We start from the raw sequence: 18801 nt of genomic DNA, 5'->3' as shown, positions 1-18801 counted from the left end.
TCATGACCGATGCATGTCTGTATATTGATTTATGCACTTAATTTAAAATGTTTATTAATGTAATTGTGTGATAAACTGATCATGTTTTATCACAAAAGCACCAGTGTTATTTTAGTATCACTTATAGTTTTTATTAGTATTTTAAATTAAAGGTTTATATTTTCTTTATTTTTTAATTTTAAAGGTTTTTTGTTTGTATTTATTAAATATGCTTGTAGTTTATATTATTTAAGGTTTGGATATTTTAGTAAATAAAGTTAATCTAAATGAAATATGAGATGTTTCAATGGCAGCTAGCTTTAATAAAATAAGATTGTTTTATATTTTACTTCAGTTGATATTTGTTTTATTTCACGTAACAGATGGTTGTTGTTTTTTGTGCGGGGGTTTATTTTTTGTTTTAGTTAACGAAAATACCCCAGTACAGGACGTTCTGCGCACACACACACACACACACACACTCTCAGTGCATTGATTCTGCTGACTCCTCCCCTTTCTAAACTCTGTCCCGGTCAGCTGACCCTCTGTACCGTTCCTAATTGTGCAACTCTAAAACGGGGGAGGATTGTTGGGTGGATTGAAAAATGGCCTGAAACGGGACTTTCAGATGGTTTTTGATGAGTCAGTCTCTCTCTCTCTCTCTCTCTGTCTCTCTCTCTCTCTTTCTCTGTCTCTCTCTGTCTCTGTCTCTCTCTGTCTCTCTCTCTCTCTCTCTCTGTCTCTCTCTCTCTCTCTCTCTCTCTGTCTCTCTCTCTCTCTCTCTCTGTCTCTCTCTCTCTCTCTCTCTGTCTCTCTCTCTCTCTCTCTCTCTGTCTCTCTCTCTCAGTACCGGCCCTCATACGTGACCCCTCAGCAGTATCAGGTGGCCGGTTCTCCTGGTTTCTATCCCGGCACGAGTCCGGCTGATTACGGTACGTATGGAGACAAGAAGCTGTAAATCCACATTTGTGACCCTGCAGCACAAAAGCAGTCATCAGTAGCACAGGTATATCTGTAGCAATAGCAACAATACATTGTATGGATCAAAATTATACATTTCTCTTTTATGACAAAAATCATTAGGATATTAAGATCATGTTCCATGAAGATATTTTGTACATTTCCTACCGTAAATATTTCAAAACTTAATTTTTGATTAGTAATATGCATTGCTAAGAACTTCATTTGGACAACTTTAAAGGAGATTTTCTCAATATTTAGATTTTTTTGCTCCCTCAGATTCCAGATTTTCTAATAGTTGCATCTCAGACAAATATTGTCCTATCATAACAAACCATACATCAATGGAGAGATTATTTATTCAGCTTTCAGATGTAGAATTAATATTAATTTCTTTTTAAATTGACCCTTATGACTGGTTTTGTGGTCCAGGGTCACATATCACGTGTGTGAGGTGAGTGAGTGTGTGTGCGTGCGTGTGTGCGTGTGTGCGTGTGTGTGTGTACTTGTTTATGCTATATTGTGGGGTATATCCAAATGTCCCCACAAGGATAGTAAAACCTGAAATGTTTTATATATAAAATATTGAGCAAAAATAACCCATTTTAAACTCTTTTTTTGTCAATACTTCTCAGTTTTGAAATAGATATATTTATAATCAACATGTCTCTTGGCTCATTCTCCCCTTTTGAATGCATTTTTTCCCCATCACAATGAAATCTGCCCTCTGTGTTAAAAATACAATTCTGTCTCAGATTTTAGCAACAAAAAATGTTGCTGCCTATGTTTCAGAAAAGCTGTCTTGTCACCTATGATGCTTTCAAATCCAATTTTAGTATGACTTAAACTGCACAAGAGACCTTTCCAAGATTTTTGATTTGATCCAGTCCACATTTTCCACCTCTTTAGTGAGTGAAAACGTAGATGTAATATTCTTTAGATTGTAGAACAGATCTTTAAGTGTTTGTAAATATCAAGTAACACATCTTGTGACTAATATACTATATTCGGTTATAAATATTTGTTAATTCTGTCAATGTTGCATTAAATATGATATTGTATTAAATGCATGTATAATTATACGTACACATTTATCTGAACTTAGTCCAGCGATATTATCATTAACTAAAACTAAACTATTAAACGTTTGTGAATAAAAATAGTAAATGATGTTTATCTGAAAGTGTAGGAATGCAAACAGGTTTTCTGGAAGGGGTAGGTTTAGGGTTAGGGGATAGAAAATATCATTTGGTCAGAATAAAAGTAATAGAACAATTCACAGAAACAGACGTGTGTGTGTGTGTGTGTGTGTGTTTTGTGCTTATACTAGACTTCTATAGTGGGAATCATCACTATAGTCGTCGAAACCGTTTCAGAACCATTTTGGGAAAGAAAATAGGGTTTGTCGTGGTAACAAGCACAATGTTCCGAAATCGTCATGTAATGGTGTCATGACTGTGAGTACATTAGCATAAGACCGCCCGTATTTATGCATCAACACTTACTCAGAGCTCATTTAAATATGGAAGTCTTAAAGGTACAGTAACACAAACTGGCTAATTAATTTATTAAAGATCTGAGAAAGGAGGAACTACAGGGGTTTCAGTAGTTCTTTCTCTTCTTTCTCTTTATTTGTTCATTTTTATTTATTCTCAACTTTAAATTCTTAATTTTTCTTTCTTTCTTTCCTCTATTTAATTGTATTTTTTCTCTCATTTATTTTATTTGTTCATTTTATGTGCTTATATAATTTTCTTTCTTTATCTTACTGTTTCTATCTTTGCTTAATTATATCATATCATTATTTGTTCTTCTATTAAATAATGTTTTACTTCTTTATAATTCCTTTCTTTCCCTTTCCTTAATCTTCTTTAATTGTTCATTTTTATTTACTTCTTTTTTTTTTTTTTTTTTACTATTTTTTTCTTTTTTTTTTATCTAATTGTGTTTGACTTTTTCGCTCTTTTATCTATTTATTGAATTAATTTAATTTAATTTATTATATAATTTTATTTATTTGACTTTTTTTACTTTCGCTTTTTTCATCTATTTATAGAATTAATTTTATTAATTTTTTACTTTTCTTTCTCTCTCGTTGTTTATTTATTTAATTATCTTTTTCTCTCTTTTGTCTTCCTTTTATTGTATATTTTCTTTATTTGTTAATTTCTCGCTCCTCTCGTCTGTGCTCAGTTATTCTCAGATCAGATCAGATTTCTCTGTCTGTCATGTATATCTGATGCCTCCCGTCCTCCAGTCGGCTCTGTCAGAAATGTCAAAAGTGTCTTTCCTTTAATGTAAGACTGGTGTGTGTTTAACAGTTTACTGAAGTGACTAAGCTACAGGTTTAGGAGCGCTGCGTTCACAAACACTGGCTCTCTACGTGTGAAGTGATGTCTGCTCGGAGCCACTGGTTATTTTTGTCAGCTGAGTGATTTATAGCTCTGACCCCTCCAGATCGAATCGCTCTCTCTCTCACACACACACACACACACGCACTCGGCGGCGCCACACACAGGTCAGTTTGAGTTCAGCACAGATACAGAGAAGCGAACACAAGAGAGGGGATCATGGGCAATAGAGCGTCCGGCAGAAGCTCTGAGGGTACGTGACTGATATTTCTCTCCTTCACCCGTCTCAGACCCGTCTTTCTGTCTGTCTGTGGTCTTTGACTATATTTAGTCTCTGCTCGCTCTGGTCAACAATGCTCCCTCAGTAAAGTGAGTGGGCTTGGGTTGAAAGATATAGGGTGACTAGAGGAAAAAGCAACCAATCAGAGCTGTTAAAAGTGTCCATATGCTCAGGTTAGATAAGTTTGTAGAGTTTTTCATAATTTAATTTAAATCGTAAAGTACTGCTTTTGAAATTTGTGTTGCAAACGAAAGTACAGTGATAGAATTTTAAAGTACATGACAGTTAATTAAAATAATAATCAGTAATAAAATAAAATACAATAGATTAAAATGGAATAAATATGCACAATAAATTTAAAATATATATATTTCAATAGTAAAGTACTACTTTTGACATTTTTGTTTTGCATACGGTTTGAATAATGTAACAAAAAAAATTATAATATAAAATGCAATAGATCAAAAAAGAATAAATATGCACAATAAATTAGTTCCAAATAAAAATTGTCAGTATTTACTCAGTCATGTTATTATTTTTCATTTTTTAGTGAATACCAAGTAAAGGTTTGAAGAATCTTCATGTAGTCATCATTCCATGATAAATTAAATTTAGTATTTTTTGATTTTCAAATCAAATCACTTTGTCACCTAACCTTATACACAAGTGCAACAGTAAGTGAAAAGTTATGGTTTGAATAATTTTATGCTTTTTTTACTTTCGCAATTTTTTTTTTTGGACTACCATAAGGAAAGCCCAATTTTGAGCAGGTAGATATCTGTTAATTCATGTGCAGCCATGCTCTCACTTTATTCACAGTAAGATGGCAGTGATGCACAAAGGAAATTATAATACGCAAACATGCAAAAAATTCCCATGCGCATGTGAATAGTCATGTAGAAAATCAATGTAAAACAAAATATACAAATATTTACAGATGACTATAATATATACCAAATATAAAGCTGAAAATAGTGCTGTATGAACCATTTATGTTAAATGTGACCCTTGACCACAAAACCAGTCATGAGGGTCAATTTTTTTAAATTTTAGATTTATGATGCATCTGAAAGCTGAATAAACAATCTTTCCATTGATGTATGGTTTGTTATGACAGGACAATATTTGTCTGAGATACAACTATTTGAAAATCTGGAATCTGAGGGAGCAAAAAAATCTAAATATTGAGAAAATCTCCTTTAAAGTTGTTCAAATGAAGTTCTTAGCAATGCATATTACTAATCAAAAATGAAGTTTTGATATATTTATGGTAGGAAATTTACTAAATATCTTCATGGAACATGATCTTAATATCCTAATGATTTTTGGCATAAAAGAGAAATATATAATTTTGATCCATACAATGTATTGTTGGCTATTGCTACAAATATACCTGTGTTACTCATGACTGCTTTTGTGCTCCAGGGTCACAAATATGGTCCGAAAATCTACTGAGAGGTTTGAAAATTTGAGTCTGGAAAAGTATTGAATTTTGAAATGGAAAATGTGTAAGAACCCTGTTTTTGCCGTAACTGTCTCTTTAAGGAAATTAAAACGACTCTATTGTACAGACCACCAGTGCTTAAGCAGATGAGAGCGTGGCTGTTTTCGGAGGGTGTGCAGTTCAAATATAAATTTGGCTGTGACTGATTGTGTGTTTGCTAAAGGAGGGTGTTGTATGTGTGTGTGTGTGTGTGTGTACGCGTTTACCAGGCTAAGAGTCACTGACCGTTCAGCGTTTTGTGAGAGTTCACCTCAGGTGACCCCAGAGATTTGTGAATCTGAATTGAGTGATCACAGATTGAAAGTTTTGAGATTTTTGTTTCCAGCTGGGGCGTATTATGCCGCCCAGCCCCAGTTCACGCCCCCTGTTGCCCAGGCGCCTGTCACCATCATGAACCCCGCCCCCCCAGCAGCAACAGGCTCCGCCCCCTCCACCACAGCAAGCTCCGCCCAGACGGGAACGCAAGCAGGTAAGGCATCCATCCGTCTTCTGCATCTGGAGCTTCGGTGCTTTCTGTGGCCTTTGTTTCTCTTAATATTTCTTTCTCATGTACATCGGTCTTGCATCTCTCACTGTATCAGAAATTAAGCAGTCAAGGTTGTTAATTTGACATTTTTATCAGCAATTTATTTCTGAATTAACAATAATTTGCTCTAGTGAGCCGTATATCATCTATCCAGATGAATTTGTTAATTTCATGCTGAAACAAAACTGACAAATTAAGGCTTTGAAGAGACTGGGTGATGTGAAGAATTCATTTATGTGCAACAAATGCACGTTTATTATGAATGTGTTTCCTATTTCTGAACAGTTTGCAAAGATTTTTTAATTTTTCTTTATAATTTTCTTTCTTTGTGTATATTTGTTTGTTTTATGTAATTTAAGTCTTTTTCTTTATTTCTTTTTCTGACTTTTTTTTTCCCTTTATTTTTAATTAATTTATTTTTCTTATTTAATTTATACATTTTTCTTTTTTGTTTTCTTATTTTTGTCTCTTTCTAATATTTAATTAACTTTTATTTAATTTGTCTTTTGTTCTTTATTTTTTTTATTCTTCACCTGTATATTTTTACTTAACATTTTCAACATAACTTGTTTTCTGAGGCTGTCTTTGGATGGTGGTTTCTTGGCATTTTAATATCTTTTGGTTTGGTTTGTCCTAGTGATGCACCAAAAGTATTCGGCCACAAATGAATTTTCGGTTTCTGCCAAAATAGATTTGGAGTGTCAAAATCATTGACTGATTACATATTCATTTTATTATGACTTAAACTGTTGTCATCATTATCCAATGTATGTTTGAATAAATCTTTTAATGAAAGCATATTTATTACAGCCCTGTTGAAATGGTTATATTTTAACCATGATTAGAAACAATTATATCATGAAGAAGTTGATTATAAAAAGCCTTGTGTGCAATTTAAGTGAAGTTTATATAGTTTTCATTTAAGTGTTGATTATTGAAATAATGAACTGATTCATTAATAGATTGTCTTTCAACTCTTTTTGTGCTCTTTCGCCAACAAAAATAATTCCAAACAAAGCAACATGTCAGTGTTTCGTTCCTGAATGAATCAACCGTTTAAAAGATTCGGTTCAATCGCAATGAATCACTTATTAACAGTGACCTGCTGCCACCTGCTGGCACAGCACAACGGTTTCAACAATGATTATAAATCAGTATATTATTATGATTTCTGAAGATCATGTGACACTGAAGACTGGAGTAATGATGCTGAAAATACAGATTTGATCACAGAAATAAATTACAGTTTAACACATATTCTCATAGAAAACAGCTATTTTAAATTGCAATAATATTTCACTATTTTTACTGTATTTTTGATCAAATAGATACAGCCTTGATGAGCAGAAGAAACTTCTTTAACATTAAACTACTTACTGATCCCAAACTTCTGAGCGGCAGTGTAGATATTTGTACTCATCTGGTTATTTTGCAGTCAATTTTTGACCACATTGGTTTTTTGCTTATAATCATCGATTTTGAATAGTTTAATGGGTTTTTTTGAGCATCAGCGGTTTAGTGTGTGATGTTAGTGTGCTGTTATCAGGCTTTCTGGAAGCTCACAGCTGGACCGGTGGACTTTGAGTCCTCGAGTCTCGCTCTCGGCCGTCAGCGAGGTTTCATTTCAGAGGAATAGAAACTGAGAAAAGAGAGAGAGAGAGAGAGAGAGAGAGAACTGCAGGGTTGGGTGTGAATGTGATACATTGCCAAGTCATTCATTCATTTATTTACCGTTCCCTTGAAAGTAAGTTTTTCCTTTTGAAGCAAGGGCTTACTCTTAATTTTTATGTTATTTAATTACAGTTACTCCTAGAGTTAAGACATTAGTATATAAAAAACAGTAGATTCAACATCTGATGTTAAAATGTTTTTAATGTGACCTTGTCCCTTTAAATACTTTCAGAATAATGTATGCAATTTTATATTATTTGTTTGAAAGAATTAAAAGAGCAGTTTCAGGTCTTTGTTTGTTCAGCTGGTCAAGGCTGGTGTGGGATTTACTGTTGAAAATAATTAGTAATGAGTAATTCAGTACTGTTTAGAGAGAGTAATTAGTACAGTAATCTAATTACACTGTTGAAAATGTAATTAGTAACTAGTAATTCATTACTTTTTTTTTTTGAGTAACTGACCAAACACTGACTGCAACCAGGATTATTACCGAATATTAAAACTATTAAAAACATTTTGTTTGTTGAAATAAAATAAAAATATTAGATGAAAAACTTAATGTAAACAAAAATTAGAATTATTAATTCAAACGTTAATTTGGAGTTAATAAATGCTGTTTTATAAGATAATTTTGTTTTTATTTCTATTTTATTTTTTATGGTATCCTCAAATAACGATTGACTTTCATAAAGCTGAGTCATTCAGAATCAGATTTAATGTTGATCACATTTAATTTTGAGCAGTGACTGATAATCTGGTTTATTTTAGATTTAAGTAGTAGAAAAATTGAGTCTTTTGCTCAGCAAGATTGCATTTATTTGATTAAAAATAGTGAAATATTATTACAGTTTAAAATATCTGTTTTCTATGTGAATGTATGTTAAACTGTAATTTATTTCTGTGATCTGCAGCTGTATTTTCAGCATCATTACTCCAGTCTTCAGTGTCACATGATCTTCAGAAATCATTCTAATATATGATTTATTATCAATGTTCAAACTGTGCTGCTTAATATTTTTTTGGAACCTGAGATACTTTTTTTTCAGGATTCACAGATGAATAGAAAGTTCAAAAGAACAGCATTTATTTGAAATGGAAATCTTTTGAAACATTACAAATGTCTTCAGGGTCACTTTAGATCAATTCAATGCGGTCTTGCGGAATAAAAAGTCCCCAACTCTCAGTGTCTCTGTAAAGTCATTCGGTTCAGTTCTGTCGCTCCACGTGGCTCTTAGTCTCCACCCATCTCTCTCTCTCTCTCTCTCTCTCTCTCTCTCTCTCTCCTCTCTCTCCTCTCTCTCTCTCTCTCTCTCTCTCTCTCTCTCTCCTCTCTCCTCTCTCTCTCCTCTCTCTCTCTCTCTGTTCGGTGTGGTGGGCGTTCCACATTCTTGTGCACCTCATTTCACAAGGCCAGACCTCTCTCTCTCTCTCTCTCTCACTGTTTTTCTTTCCCTCCTCTCCTGTACGTGAGAGAGAGAGAGTTTGAGGCCCACGTCGGCCCAGGCCGTGTGTGAATGTGCTGCCCACTTTAGTGTGTCCAAGTTAGGCTGAGTTTAAACTCCAGCCCCAGGATGAGCCGGGCCTAGCAGAACTCAACCTCTCCGTCCGAGGGGAGGAAGGTAGGGAATGTGCTGCCTCATGCGTGTATGTGTGTGTGTGTGTGTGTGTGTGTGCGTTTGCCTCGGAGAGCTGGCAAGTCAATGTATTATTCATTGCGTAAAGTGCAGATAAGTTGGACAAACAGTCAGATTTGAATTTGTGCGGAAAGTTTCCAGGCGGTTGTGCATTTACTTCTTTATAAGGTACTGCGCTGTGTGTGTGTGTGTGTGTCAGGGGCATTCGTAGCATATTTTTTCTCACAGCACTGAGAAATGCTTCTTGGGTTAAATCACTCACTGTTGTTTGTCTCTTGTTTATATCGTGACTTATTTGTGCTTTAGTCTTTTCCTTGTGCTGCATGTTAAAGTCTCTCTCAGCCATGTTCTCATTTCTTCTGTTACGTGTGCTAAATGTCTCTCTAGATCCGGATCAGAGACCCTAATCAGGGAGGACGTGACATCACAGAAGAGATCATGTCAGGAGGTCGAAGTGGCTCCACACCCACGCCTCCACAGGTACTTGACACACACCTGAACCAAGAAAATCATCGCTTCCTCATCATTTACTCACACTCAAGTCCGTCCAGATGATTTAAAAGTAGGGCTGCCCTCGATTAAGGATTTTTCTGGTCGACTGTTAATTTTAAGCATTTGTCAACTAATCGCACGTTTATTAATAAATCTTTAATTGCCAACATAGCCTAATAAGAGCTCTAGCCCACGCATAAAGCTTGCCACAGCACACCGGCAGAAGTAATGACTGTGAATGTGTCAACAGAGAGGAGGCTGCATTAACACACTTATAATTTGATAAAATAGTGCTTTCTTTGTTTCGGTTTAAGAGATGAAGTCGGTAACACTGACTCGTCATCTCCGCAGGACGCGCCTGTATGCATGTTTCATATGAATTACATAATCTGAGAATATTGTTTTCCATTTGAATTGGTTCATGGTTTCACTATGTCTAGATAAATGTGTTCCTGCAGCACAAGAGCAGTCATGAGTAACAGGTATATTTGTAGCAATCGCAACAATACACTGCATGGGTCACAATTATAATTGTTCTTTTATGCCAAAAATAATTAGGATATTAAGATCATGTTCCATGAAGATATTTTGTTAATTTTCTACCGTAAATATATCAAAACTTCATTTTTGATTAGTAATATGCATTGCTAAGAACTTCATTTGAACAACTTTAAAGGAGATTTTCTCAATATTTAGATTTTTTTGCTCCCTCAGATTCCAGATTTTCAAATAGTTGTATCTCAGACAAATATTGTCCGATCATAACAAACCATACATCAATGGAAAGATTATTCATTCAGCTTTCAGATGATGTAGAAATCTCAATTTCGAAAAATTGACACTTAAGACTGATTTTGTGGTCCAGGGTCACATATTGTTTAATAATGTCTGTAAGGCAAAGATATACATGGAGTTTTGCGCTGAAATTCACGGAGACCGAGACGGAAAAAAAAGCACATCCTGTTTGCTTTCATTATATTACAAATGTGCAATGTTTTGTTGTTATTTTGAGTGCACACAAACAAACGAGTCTTTACAGATTTGAAAGACTTATTACTCTTATCTTTATGAGTAAAAATGAGGGAGTATTTTAAGAGAAAATAACCGCACTGGCGCCTCCTTCTGTCCTGCAGTGAGCTACTGTTCAGCTCCAAACACTATAGCGCACATTTCTCTAGGTTAGCATTAGATTGAGCGGCCATGTAAAGTTGCTAATACGTACATATTTCAGATAAGCCATATTTGAGGTCGATGAATGATAGGCAAGAATTTGGATGTCCTGCTCGATGTATTACCTCGAAGAGCAGCCATTAACGATCTGTTCGTCTCGGACTGCGTGACTTTGCCTGTGTGTGTTTTTTTTTTTTGTTTTTTTTTCTGTAACCTAATACAATTTTGGTCGACCAAGCCTCTTCTGTTTGACTAACGGTTAGTCGACTATTAGAGGGCAGCCTTACTTAAAAGTGAATGTTTTGTCATCAAGTCCAAATGACTTACAATTTTAATTTTTGCATAAACTAAACATTTAAATTTTATTTACTCAAATCTCATTCCAGTTCAAATGACTTGAACTAAAAGTGAATGACAAAACTGGAGTAAATGACAAAACAGTCTAAATGACTTTTTAATTTTGCATAAAATTAAAATTAAGGTTGTCACTCACTCTAATGTTGGTCCAAATTACTTATTTTTAATTTTGCATTAACTAAAAATGAACATTTTATCGTTATTCTCTCACTCCCATGTCAATCCAGATAATAAAATAAAAAATGCATAAACTAAAATTCAACATTTTGTACTCGCTCTCATGTTGGTGCAAATGACTTGTAAATAATTTCCATTTTTGCGTAAGGTAGAAATTAATGTTTTGTTAATTTACTCTCATGTTGGTTTTCATGATTTATTAATCATTTAAATTTTTGCGTAAACTAAAAAAAATGAACGTTTCTTCATCATTTACTTACTCTCATGTCAATGACTTAAATAATAATTAATTTTTGCATTAACTAGAAATTAAAGTTTTGTTAATTCACTCTCATGTTGGTTTTAATGATTTATCAATAATTTAAATTTTTGCTTAAATTAAAATTGTCATTTACACTCATGTTGTCAGTTTAAATGAGTTATTTATTTTTTCAAATTACTTTTTTTGCGTAAATTAAATACTAACATTTACTCACTCATGTCGGTCAAGATGACTTGTTAATCATTTTAATTTTTGCGTTTTGTCATCATTCACTGTCATGTCAGTCCAAATTACATAAGTAAAAATGAACATTTTGTTGTCCTTTCCTCACATCAGTCCAAATAATGTTTTTTTTTTTTTTTTTTTTTTTTTACTAAAAATTAATGTTTTGTCACCATTTACTCACTCACGTCAGACCAAATTACTTATAATTTTAATTTTTGTGTAAACTGAAAATAACGTTTTGTCATTATGTACTCAGTCCAAATGACTTTACAATTAATACATTTTCATTTTTGCATAAAAAAAACACGCAGCCCAACGGTGACAACGCCACACCTGCAGTCACCATGACAACCAGAATGGAGTTTCCCATCCCTCCAGGCGAAAGCCCGATACCCGATTCCCCGCCGACTCCACCCCCTACCAGTCCGATAAGTGATACAGTAGATGCTCCACCCCCAGCACCTGCAGACGACGCCCACACCACACCCACTGTCGTGGAACTGCCTTCCTTGAATGGTGCCGAAGCCACACTCACTACAAGCAAAGAAGAGGGGCCTGTGACTGTAACTCTGCCTGTCGCCGCCCCCCAGGCAGAGACCACGCTGGAATCACCAATAGTGCAACCCGAAGAGCTCCAGCTGTTTAACGGTGTCCTGGCAGGCTCCGCCCACAGAGATGTCAGTCCTATCGCCGAGCCGGACATCGCGAAAGAAGCGCTGCCGGTTACCGCCGATATCCCTGATAGGACTGTCAAAGAAATCCCTCCGCAGGTTGTAAAAGAGACTCCCGTTGCTGTTGTTAAGGAAGTGCCAGCTCCTATTGTCAAGGAGCCTACCCCTCCTGTCGTCAAGGAGACCCCCGCTCCTGTCGTCAAGGAGACCCCCGCTCCTATCGTCAAGGAGACCCCCGCTCCTGTCGTCAAGGAGCCTGCCCCTCCTGTCGTCAAGGAGCCTGCCCCTCCTGTCGTCATGGAGCCTGCCCCTCCTGTCGTCATGGAGCCTGCCCCTCCTGTCGTCATGGAGCCTGCCCCTCCTGTCTTCATGGAGCCTGCCCCTCCTGTCTTCATGGAGCCTGCCCCTCCTGTCGTCATGGAGCCTGCCCCTCCTGTCGTCATGGAGCCTGCCCCTCCTGTCGTCATGGAGCCTGCCCCTCCTGTCGTCATGGAGCCACCCCCTCCTGTCGTCATGGAGCCACCCCCTCCTGTCGTCATGGAGCCACCCCCTCTTGTCGTCATGGAGCCAGCACCTCCTGTCGTCATGGAACCTACCCCTCTGGTTGTCAAGGAGACTGCTGCTCCAGTCGTCAAGGAGACGGCTGCTCCTGTGGTTGCCAAGGAAACGCCTACACCTGTTGATGCAGAAATGCTTACGCAGGTCACCCAGGAGGCTGTTGTCAAGGAGACTCCTGTCAAAACTCCTCCTGTTGTCGAGGAAACACCTTCACTTGCTGCCAAGGAAACCCCCAAACCACTTTTCAAGGAAGCCACTGCCCCTTCAGAGGTTGTTTCTAAAGCCACGCCCCCTCCGTCGGAAGGGCGAGAGGACACGCCCACTACACAGACCACTCCCTCTGAGAGTTCTATGCAAGGTATGAGTCGTAAGACAATCTCACAACAGCATAGTACTTTTACTATTTTTATCATTTGTATGCTAGTATGTGAATCCAGATGTTGTAAAATGTCAAATATACATGGTGCCAGTTTTTTCATTTACAGTTATAGTATTAATATTTTGAATTAACTACTATTTTTATATTTTGTTTGTGTTTTTTTAAATTGTAATTTTATTACTTTTTTTATAATGTTTTTTTATTTTTATTTTTATTTCATTTTTAGTTTTATCAACTAGTATTTTAACTTGAAAATTTGAAATGTTGCCTTGGCAACTAACTGAAATACATGTTCAAGTATATTTGAAGTTTATCATCTAATATTTCTGTTTTCAGCAGTTTTAGTTAAAAAATAACACTACATTTCTGAAGTGTGGCCACAAGGGGAGCTATAGTGTGCGTTGCATAAACTAAAAATTAATGTTTGTGACATATATTACCGGTGCAATTTTAGTATTATTTATGCACACTTATAGTATTTATTAATATTTTGATTATTTATTTTTGTTTTTTTGTTTTATTTATTATTATTTTTATATTTTTATTTCAGTTTCCATTTTAGTAACTTCAGTACTTTAACTTAGACAACAATTTTAAATGTTGCCTTTGGAAACTAACTAAAATGTTTGTTTCGTCGAATAGTTTTTCATCTAATATTTATATTTTATTTCACATTTCAGTAGTTTATTTGTAGTTAAAAACACCAACACTAAGTACTTAGTATTTTGCTAAAAGGGGAGCTATAGTGTGCGTTGCGTAAACAAAAAATTGTTTTGTAACATAATATAGTAATTTAGTATCATGTAAATACGATTATAGTATTTATATTTTGAATTCATTTTTTTTAACAGTTTTTATTTTTTTAGTTTGTGATTTTATCATGTAGTCTTTTTTCTAAAATCTTTCAGTTTGTTTTAGTAACTTTAGTACTTCAACAAATTTGAAATGTTGCCTTGGCAACAGTGTTTGTAGATGCGTACAATAGTGGGTAATTTTGGGACTTTTTGCATGCTATTTTATGAATGCTGTTAATTCAGATGTATTATTTTGTTTCGCCTACTACATAGTAGGGAAGTACGTGATTTCGGATGCAGCCTAAATGGTAAACCAACACTTAATGTTTGCATAATTGTAATAATAGTGCATTTATTTTCTGTGTTTGTGTGTTTGCAGCGGTTTCTGTGCCAAAGAAGAAGAGAAAAATGAAAGACCTGAACAAGAAGGAGGCGGGAGATCTGCTTGATGCCTTTAAAGAGGTCTGTGAACGGTTTGATGCCAGAAACGGTTTCTTTGTATTCAATAATAAAGTAGTTCAAGGCCTGTACGTTTACATTTTATGCAAAGCTATTGAATTGCTGTGAGCGATGCGAATCCAAGACATTCTGAAAATACAGATTTCACAAAATTCAAGCCATATAATGTTACAGATTTTACTTTCTTCTAGTATGGAACGATTCTGTGTTAAAGTGAGGGATAATTAAAATATTTCTACATATGATTAAGGTGAAAGTGACCTGTTGTCTTGTGTTAAAGCCCACACCACCTGAGCCAGAGGCCACACCCCCAGTGAAGGCGGAGCCAGAGAGCACCGCCCCAGTGGCCCCGCCCCCTGCAGAGGAAGTGGATGAGACGTGGGAGGAGAAAGAAGATAAACTTGATGCTGAAAACATCAAACCTCAGAGTCCCACCCCGAGTTCACCCACTGAACAGAAATACCAGTATAAAGAAGGTAAATGAGCGTCTGATTCATTTCAGTGGTGCTGGACTTGTATATACATAATGTATACATGTAATGTATACATTATGTATATAATGCATACATAAATGTGTATTTATGTATACATTATAAATATACACAGTACACACATATATTATGTACACAAAAACATTTATTTTGGATGCGATTAATCGCGATTAATCATTGTCCAGCACTAAATAATACTAATAAAAATGAGAAAACCAAAATATATAAAAATAAAAACTACATACAAACTATAATAGTATCTCACTGATGCTAAAATAACACTGTATCCAAAACACACACATGCACATATTTTGTGTTTATGCATTGTTTACAATAACTTATTTATTTAAAATAATGTTAAAATTATTTTAGTCAACTCTTCATTAATTGTGGTAGGAAATAAACTTCCGAAAAATACAAAATGCCTCTCTTTAAATTCTTTTTAAATAAAGCATCCAAGCTGATGACTTGCATGAAAAAATGGAGGAAATGTGCTTGTTTTGTTAAAAGTTGCTCATCAGTTAAAAAATCTGCATTTCAGGAATGACACTGTCCGATTTAAAAATAAATTGCATTATATGCATAATCATGGATTCGGTTTAACTATTTGATGATGAACCAGAATCACTAATAAAGCTGTCCTTGTTTCCCACAGAACAATGGAAACCGCTGAACCCCGAGGAGAAGAAGAAATACGACCGAGAGTTTCTGCTCGGCTTCCAGTTCATCAGCGCCAGCATGAACAAACCCGAGGGTCTGCCGCAGATCTCAGACGTGGTGCTGGATAAGGTAGCTGAGGCTCTCACACACACACACACACACACACACACACCTGATGCATTGACATGGCTTTCTCTCTCTGCAGGCCAATAAAACTCCTCTGCGGCAGCTGGATCCGAGTCGTTTAACCGGAATGAACTGCGGTCCAGATTTCACGCCTTCGTTTGCTAATCTCGGCCGTCCATCAGCCGGTGGGCGTGGCCCGGTCAGTTTCCATGGCAACCTCAACGGAACGCATGCTTTTGTGTTTATATTTTACTAGACTGTACTTTTTTAAATGTAAATAGACAATATTTTTATTCAGGGGAATGTTTAACTTTTGTGTTTTAAAAGCGTATCGCCTGAATGTGTTTTTAAGTAACAATTTTATTTAATTTTTTTTATAATAGTCTTTGCCATGGCGTTATAAATAAATTAAAATAAATTATTATTTTAATAAAATAAATGATATTTTATTTTAATTTTGTAAAAAAATTTAATGATAGCCTTACTGCTGTCGTGGTGGTAAACATTATAAATAAATAAAGGAAAATAAGTAATTTAATAAATTTTACTAAAATAAATGAGAAATTATTTACTTTAATTTGTTTTTACAATAGCCTTGCTGCTGCCATGGAGCTAAAAAAAAATAATAAATTAAAAATAAATAAATTATTTGTATTAATTTATTTAAATTTCCCCAGATTATTATTATATGTAATATATAATTATAATCATTATTAATAGTAAATAGTACTAATAGTAAATAATTAATTCGAATGAATGATTTATTTGTCATTTATTTCAATACAATAAATTATAATTTGTTAATTTTTAATTCATTTAAAAATTTAATAAAAAAAAAAATTAACTTGCTATAATTCAATTAATGAATTAAAATAAATAGTTTATTATTTTAATGAAACAAATTATGAATAATTTACTTAATATTTTTATTGCTGCTGACATGGCATAAAAATAATTGATTCAACATAAATTATAATTTATTTCAATAAAATAAATTACATTATAAATAAAAGTGTATATGTAAATAAATAAATCTAATTTATTTAGTTAAATATAATCTTTCCCCGTCTCCCTAGCCGTCCGGTCTGAGCGGTCCTCGTCGTTCAGGTCAAGGCCAGCGCGGGAAGGAGCCGCGGAAGATCATCGCCAGCGTTTCTCTCACCGAAAACGTGCAGCTGAATAAAGCGGAGAAGGCCTGGAAGCCGACGGTGAAGCGCAGCGGCCACGTCGACGCCGTCGAGGACGAACCCGAGTTCCTGAAGACACAGGAGCTGTTCAAGCGTGTGCGGAGCGTGTTGAACAAACTGACGCCGCAGATGTTCCAGCCGCTGATGAAGCAGGTGACCGAGTTCACCATCGACACCGAGGAGCGTCTGAAGGGAGTCATCGACCTCATCTTCGAGAAGGCCATCTCTGAGCCCAACTTCTCCGTCGCCTACGCCAACATGTGCCGCTGCCTGATGGGGGTGAGTGCGAGCCAAACGCAGCTCTGCTTTGAGTAAATTAATACCAGGATCACCGTGGAATACAATAGAATGCTTTATTATCATTGTACACAAAATACAACATAATTATAGCGCTTCTGCTTAAGGTGCATAGTAGGGTTTGGTGAAATGGCCAAAAAAATTATCGTTTGAGTTTTCCCTCGTTTCCTCACTTTTCAAATTAGCAGCAATTCGGCATCGATTCAATTCAAGCAACAACAAACATACAATGTCAAACTAATAGAACTTTTATTAACAAAACCAATAAAAATACACCATGTTATATGCCTAAAATAACAAATGCCACACATAGGTATACAAAACTGAAAATCAGCAAACATTGTGAAACCAAATAAATAAGAAACAGAGCGTTTATTAGCAAAACAAATTAGAAAGCTTGGAGGCACGGCATATACCTTGATGTAAAATAAGATAAATAAATTGCACAAAGTTTAAATAAAGTAATCAGCAAACACCAAATAAATAAGAAACGAATGTTTAAAAAAACTTCCAAAATCAGCTTAGATAAACCGCAAAAGTCAACAGGTTTTTTAAATCCAAAATATTGTTAAACAGGCGCTTTTGCATTTCTTTTTGAAACTAAATCATCCGCTATCATCTCGTCTCTCTCTTCACTCTTCTTGTCAGTCAGCTCGACTCACTAGTTTTTTATTGTAGTGTCTGTTCTCGAACTAAATGATTTTTATTACTATAAAAAATCTAAACGACAGTGAGGGGGCAAATGACGTATCACCGTCAGCACCGAGTATCACAGCAAGCCTAATCGAGTCTGAGATTATCCGAATGCATCACGATTCTTTCTCGAGTGGATTCTGAGCAGATGGCGATGCATGCTTCAGAAACAGCCGTACTCTGCTCGTTTCCAAATCAATACACACTCTTGAACCTAAAATAATCATGCATAGAATGAGAATCTCTCTCCCCGGAGAGAGATTTTTTTTTTTTTTTTTTTTTATAAATATAATTATTTATTGTATTTATACAAAACACATTATTTAGTTAGATTTTTCTTTTTAAATAAAATGAAAAAAAAAAGTGTGATACTATTATATTTTAAAATAAAAAGGGAGTATTAATTACAAATACAATCATTTTATATTAAACTTAAACATAAAATGCTAATATTTACTACTTCTTTATATATATGACACAAAATATATATGAATTTTTAAATTAGAGTTCAATTTAATCAGACAGTTAGTATAAGACATTTGGGCTGTTACCAAACAAATGAAATCAGTATCCTCTTTGCAATGTAGAGGAAACGCATAAACGGCACCTGAAGTGGAATAGGTATATTTACCCTCTGTTAATGCAGCTCTGAAGGACATGGAATGCTTTAATCTGCAGTTACACATGAATAAATAATGTTTTGATTCATAAAACGTTAAACGTTAAAAAATTTAAAAATACTGTAAATGTGAAATTAAAACCACCAGTAGGTGGCATCAAGTCACTGTTAAGAAGTGATTCATTGCGATTGAACCGAATCATTTAAATGGTTGATTGATTCAGGAACGAAACACCGTCATGTTGCTCAGACGCAGAACAGAGCTGTGGCTGTGTTTGG

General features: G+C 35.2%; 1 protein-coding gene across 1 annotated transcript in view; it reads left to right on the top strand.

Moving 5' to 3' along the window:
- The window catches only part of LOC306854474 (eukaryotic translation initiation factor 4 gamma 1-like), a 62451-nt gene that overhangs the window by 25224 nt on the left and 18426 nt on the right, over positions 1-18801 (top strand). The window contains 10 exon segments of the mRNA XM_079392522.1: positions 827-911; positions 5400-5476; positions 5478-5543; positions 9293-9385; positions 11900-13175; positions 14370-14452; positions 14730-14925; positions 15596-15729; positions 15806-15925; positions 16803-17192. Of these exon segments, the coding sequence (XP_079248648.1) occupies positions 827-911; positions 5400-5476; positions 5478-5543; positions 9293-9385; positions 11900-13175; positions 14370-14452; positions 14730-14925; positions 15596-15729; positions 15806-15925; positions 16803-17192 (2520 nt within the window).

Source organism: Barbus barbus, assembly GCF_936440315.1.
Source record: "Barbus barbus genome assembly, chromosome: 34".
Taxonomy (NCBI): Eukaryota; Metazoa; Chordata; class Actinopteri; order Cypriniformes; family Cyprinidae; genus Barbus; species Barbus barbus.
The sequence above is the reverse complement of the archived record's forward strand: the minus strand, read 5'-3'. Positions and strand labels throughout refer to the sequence as shown.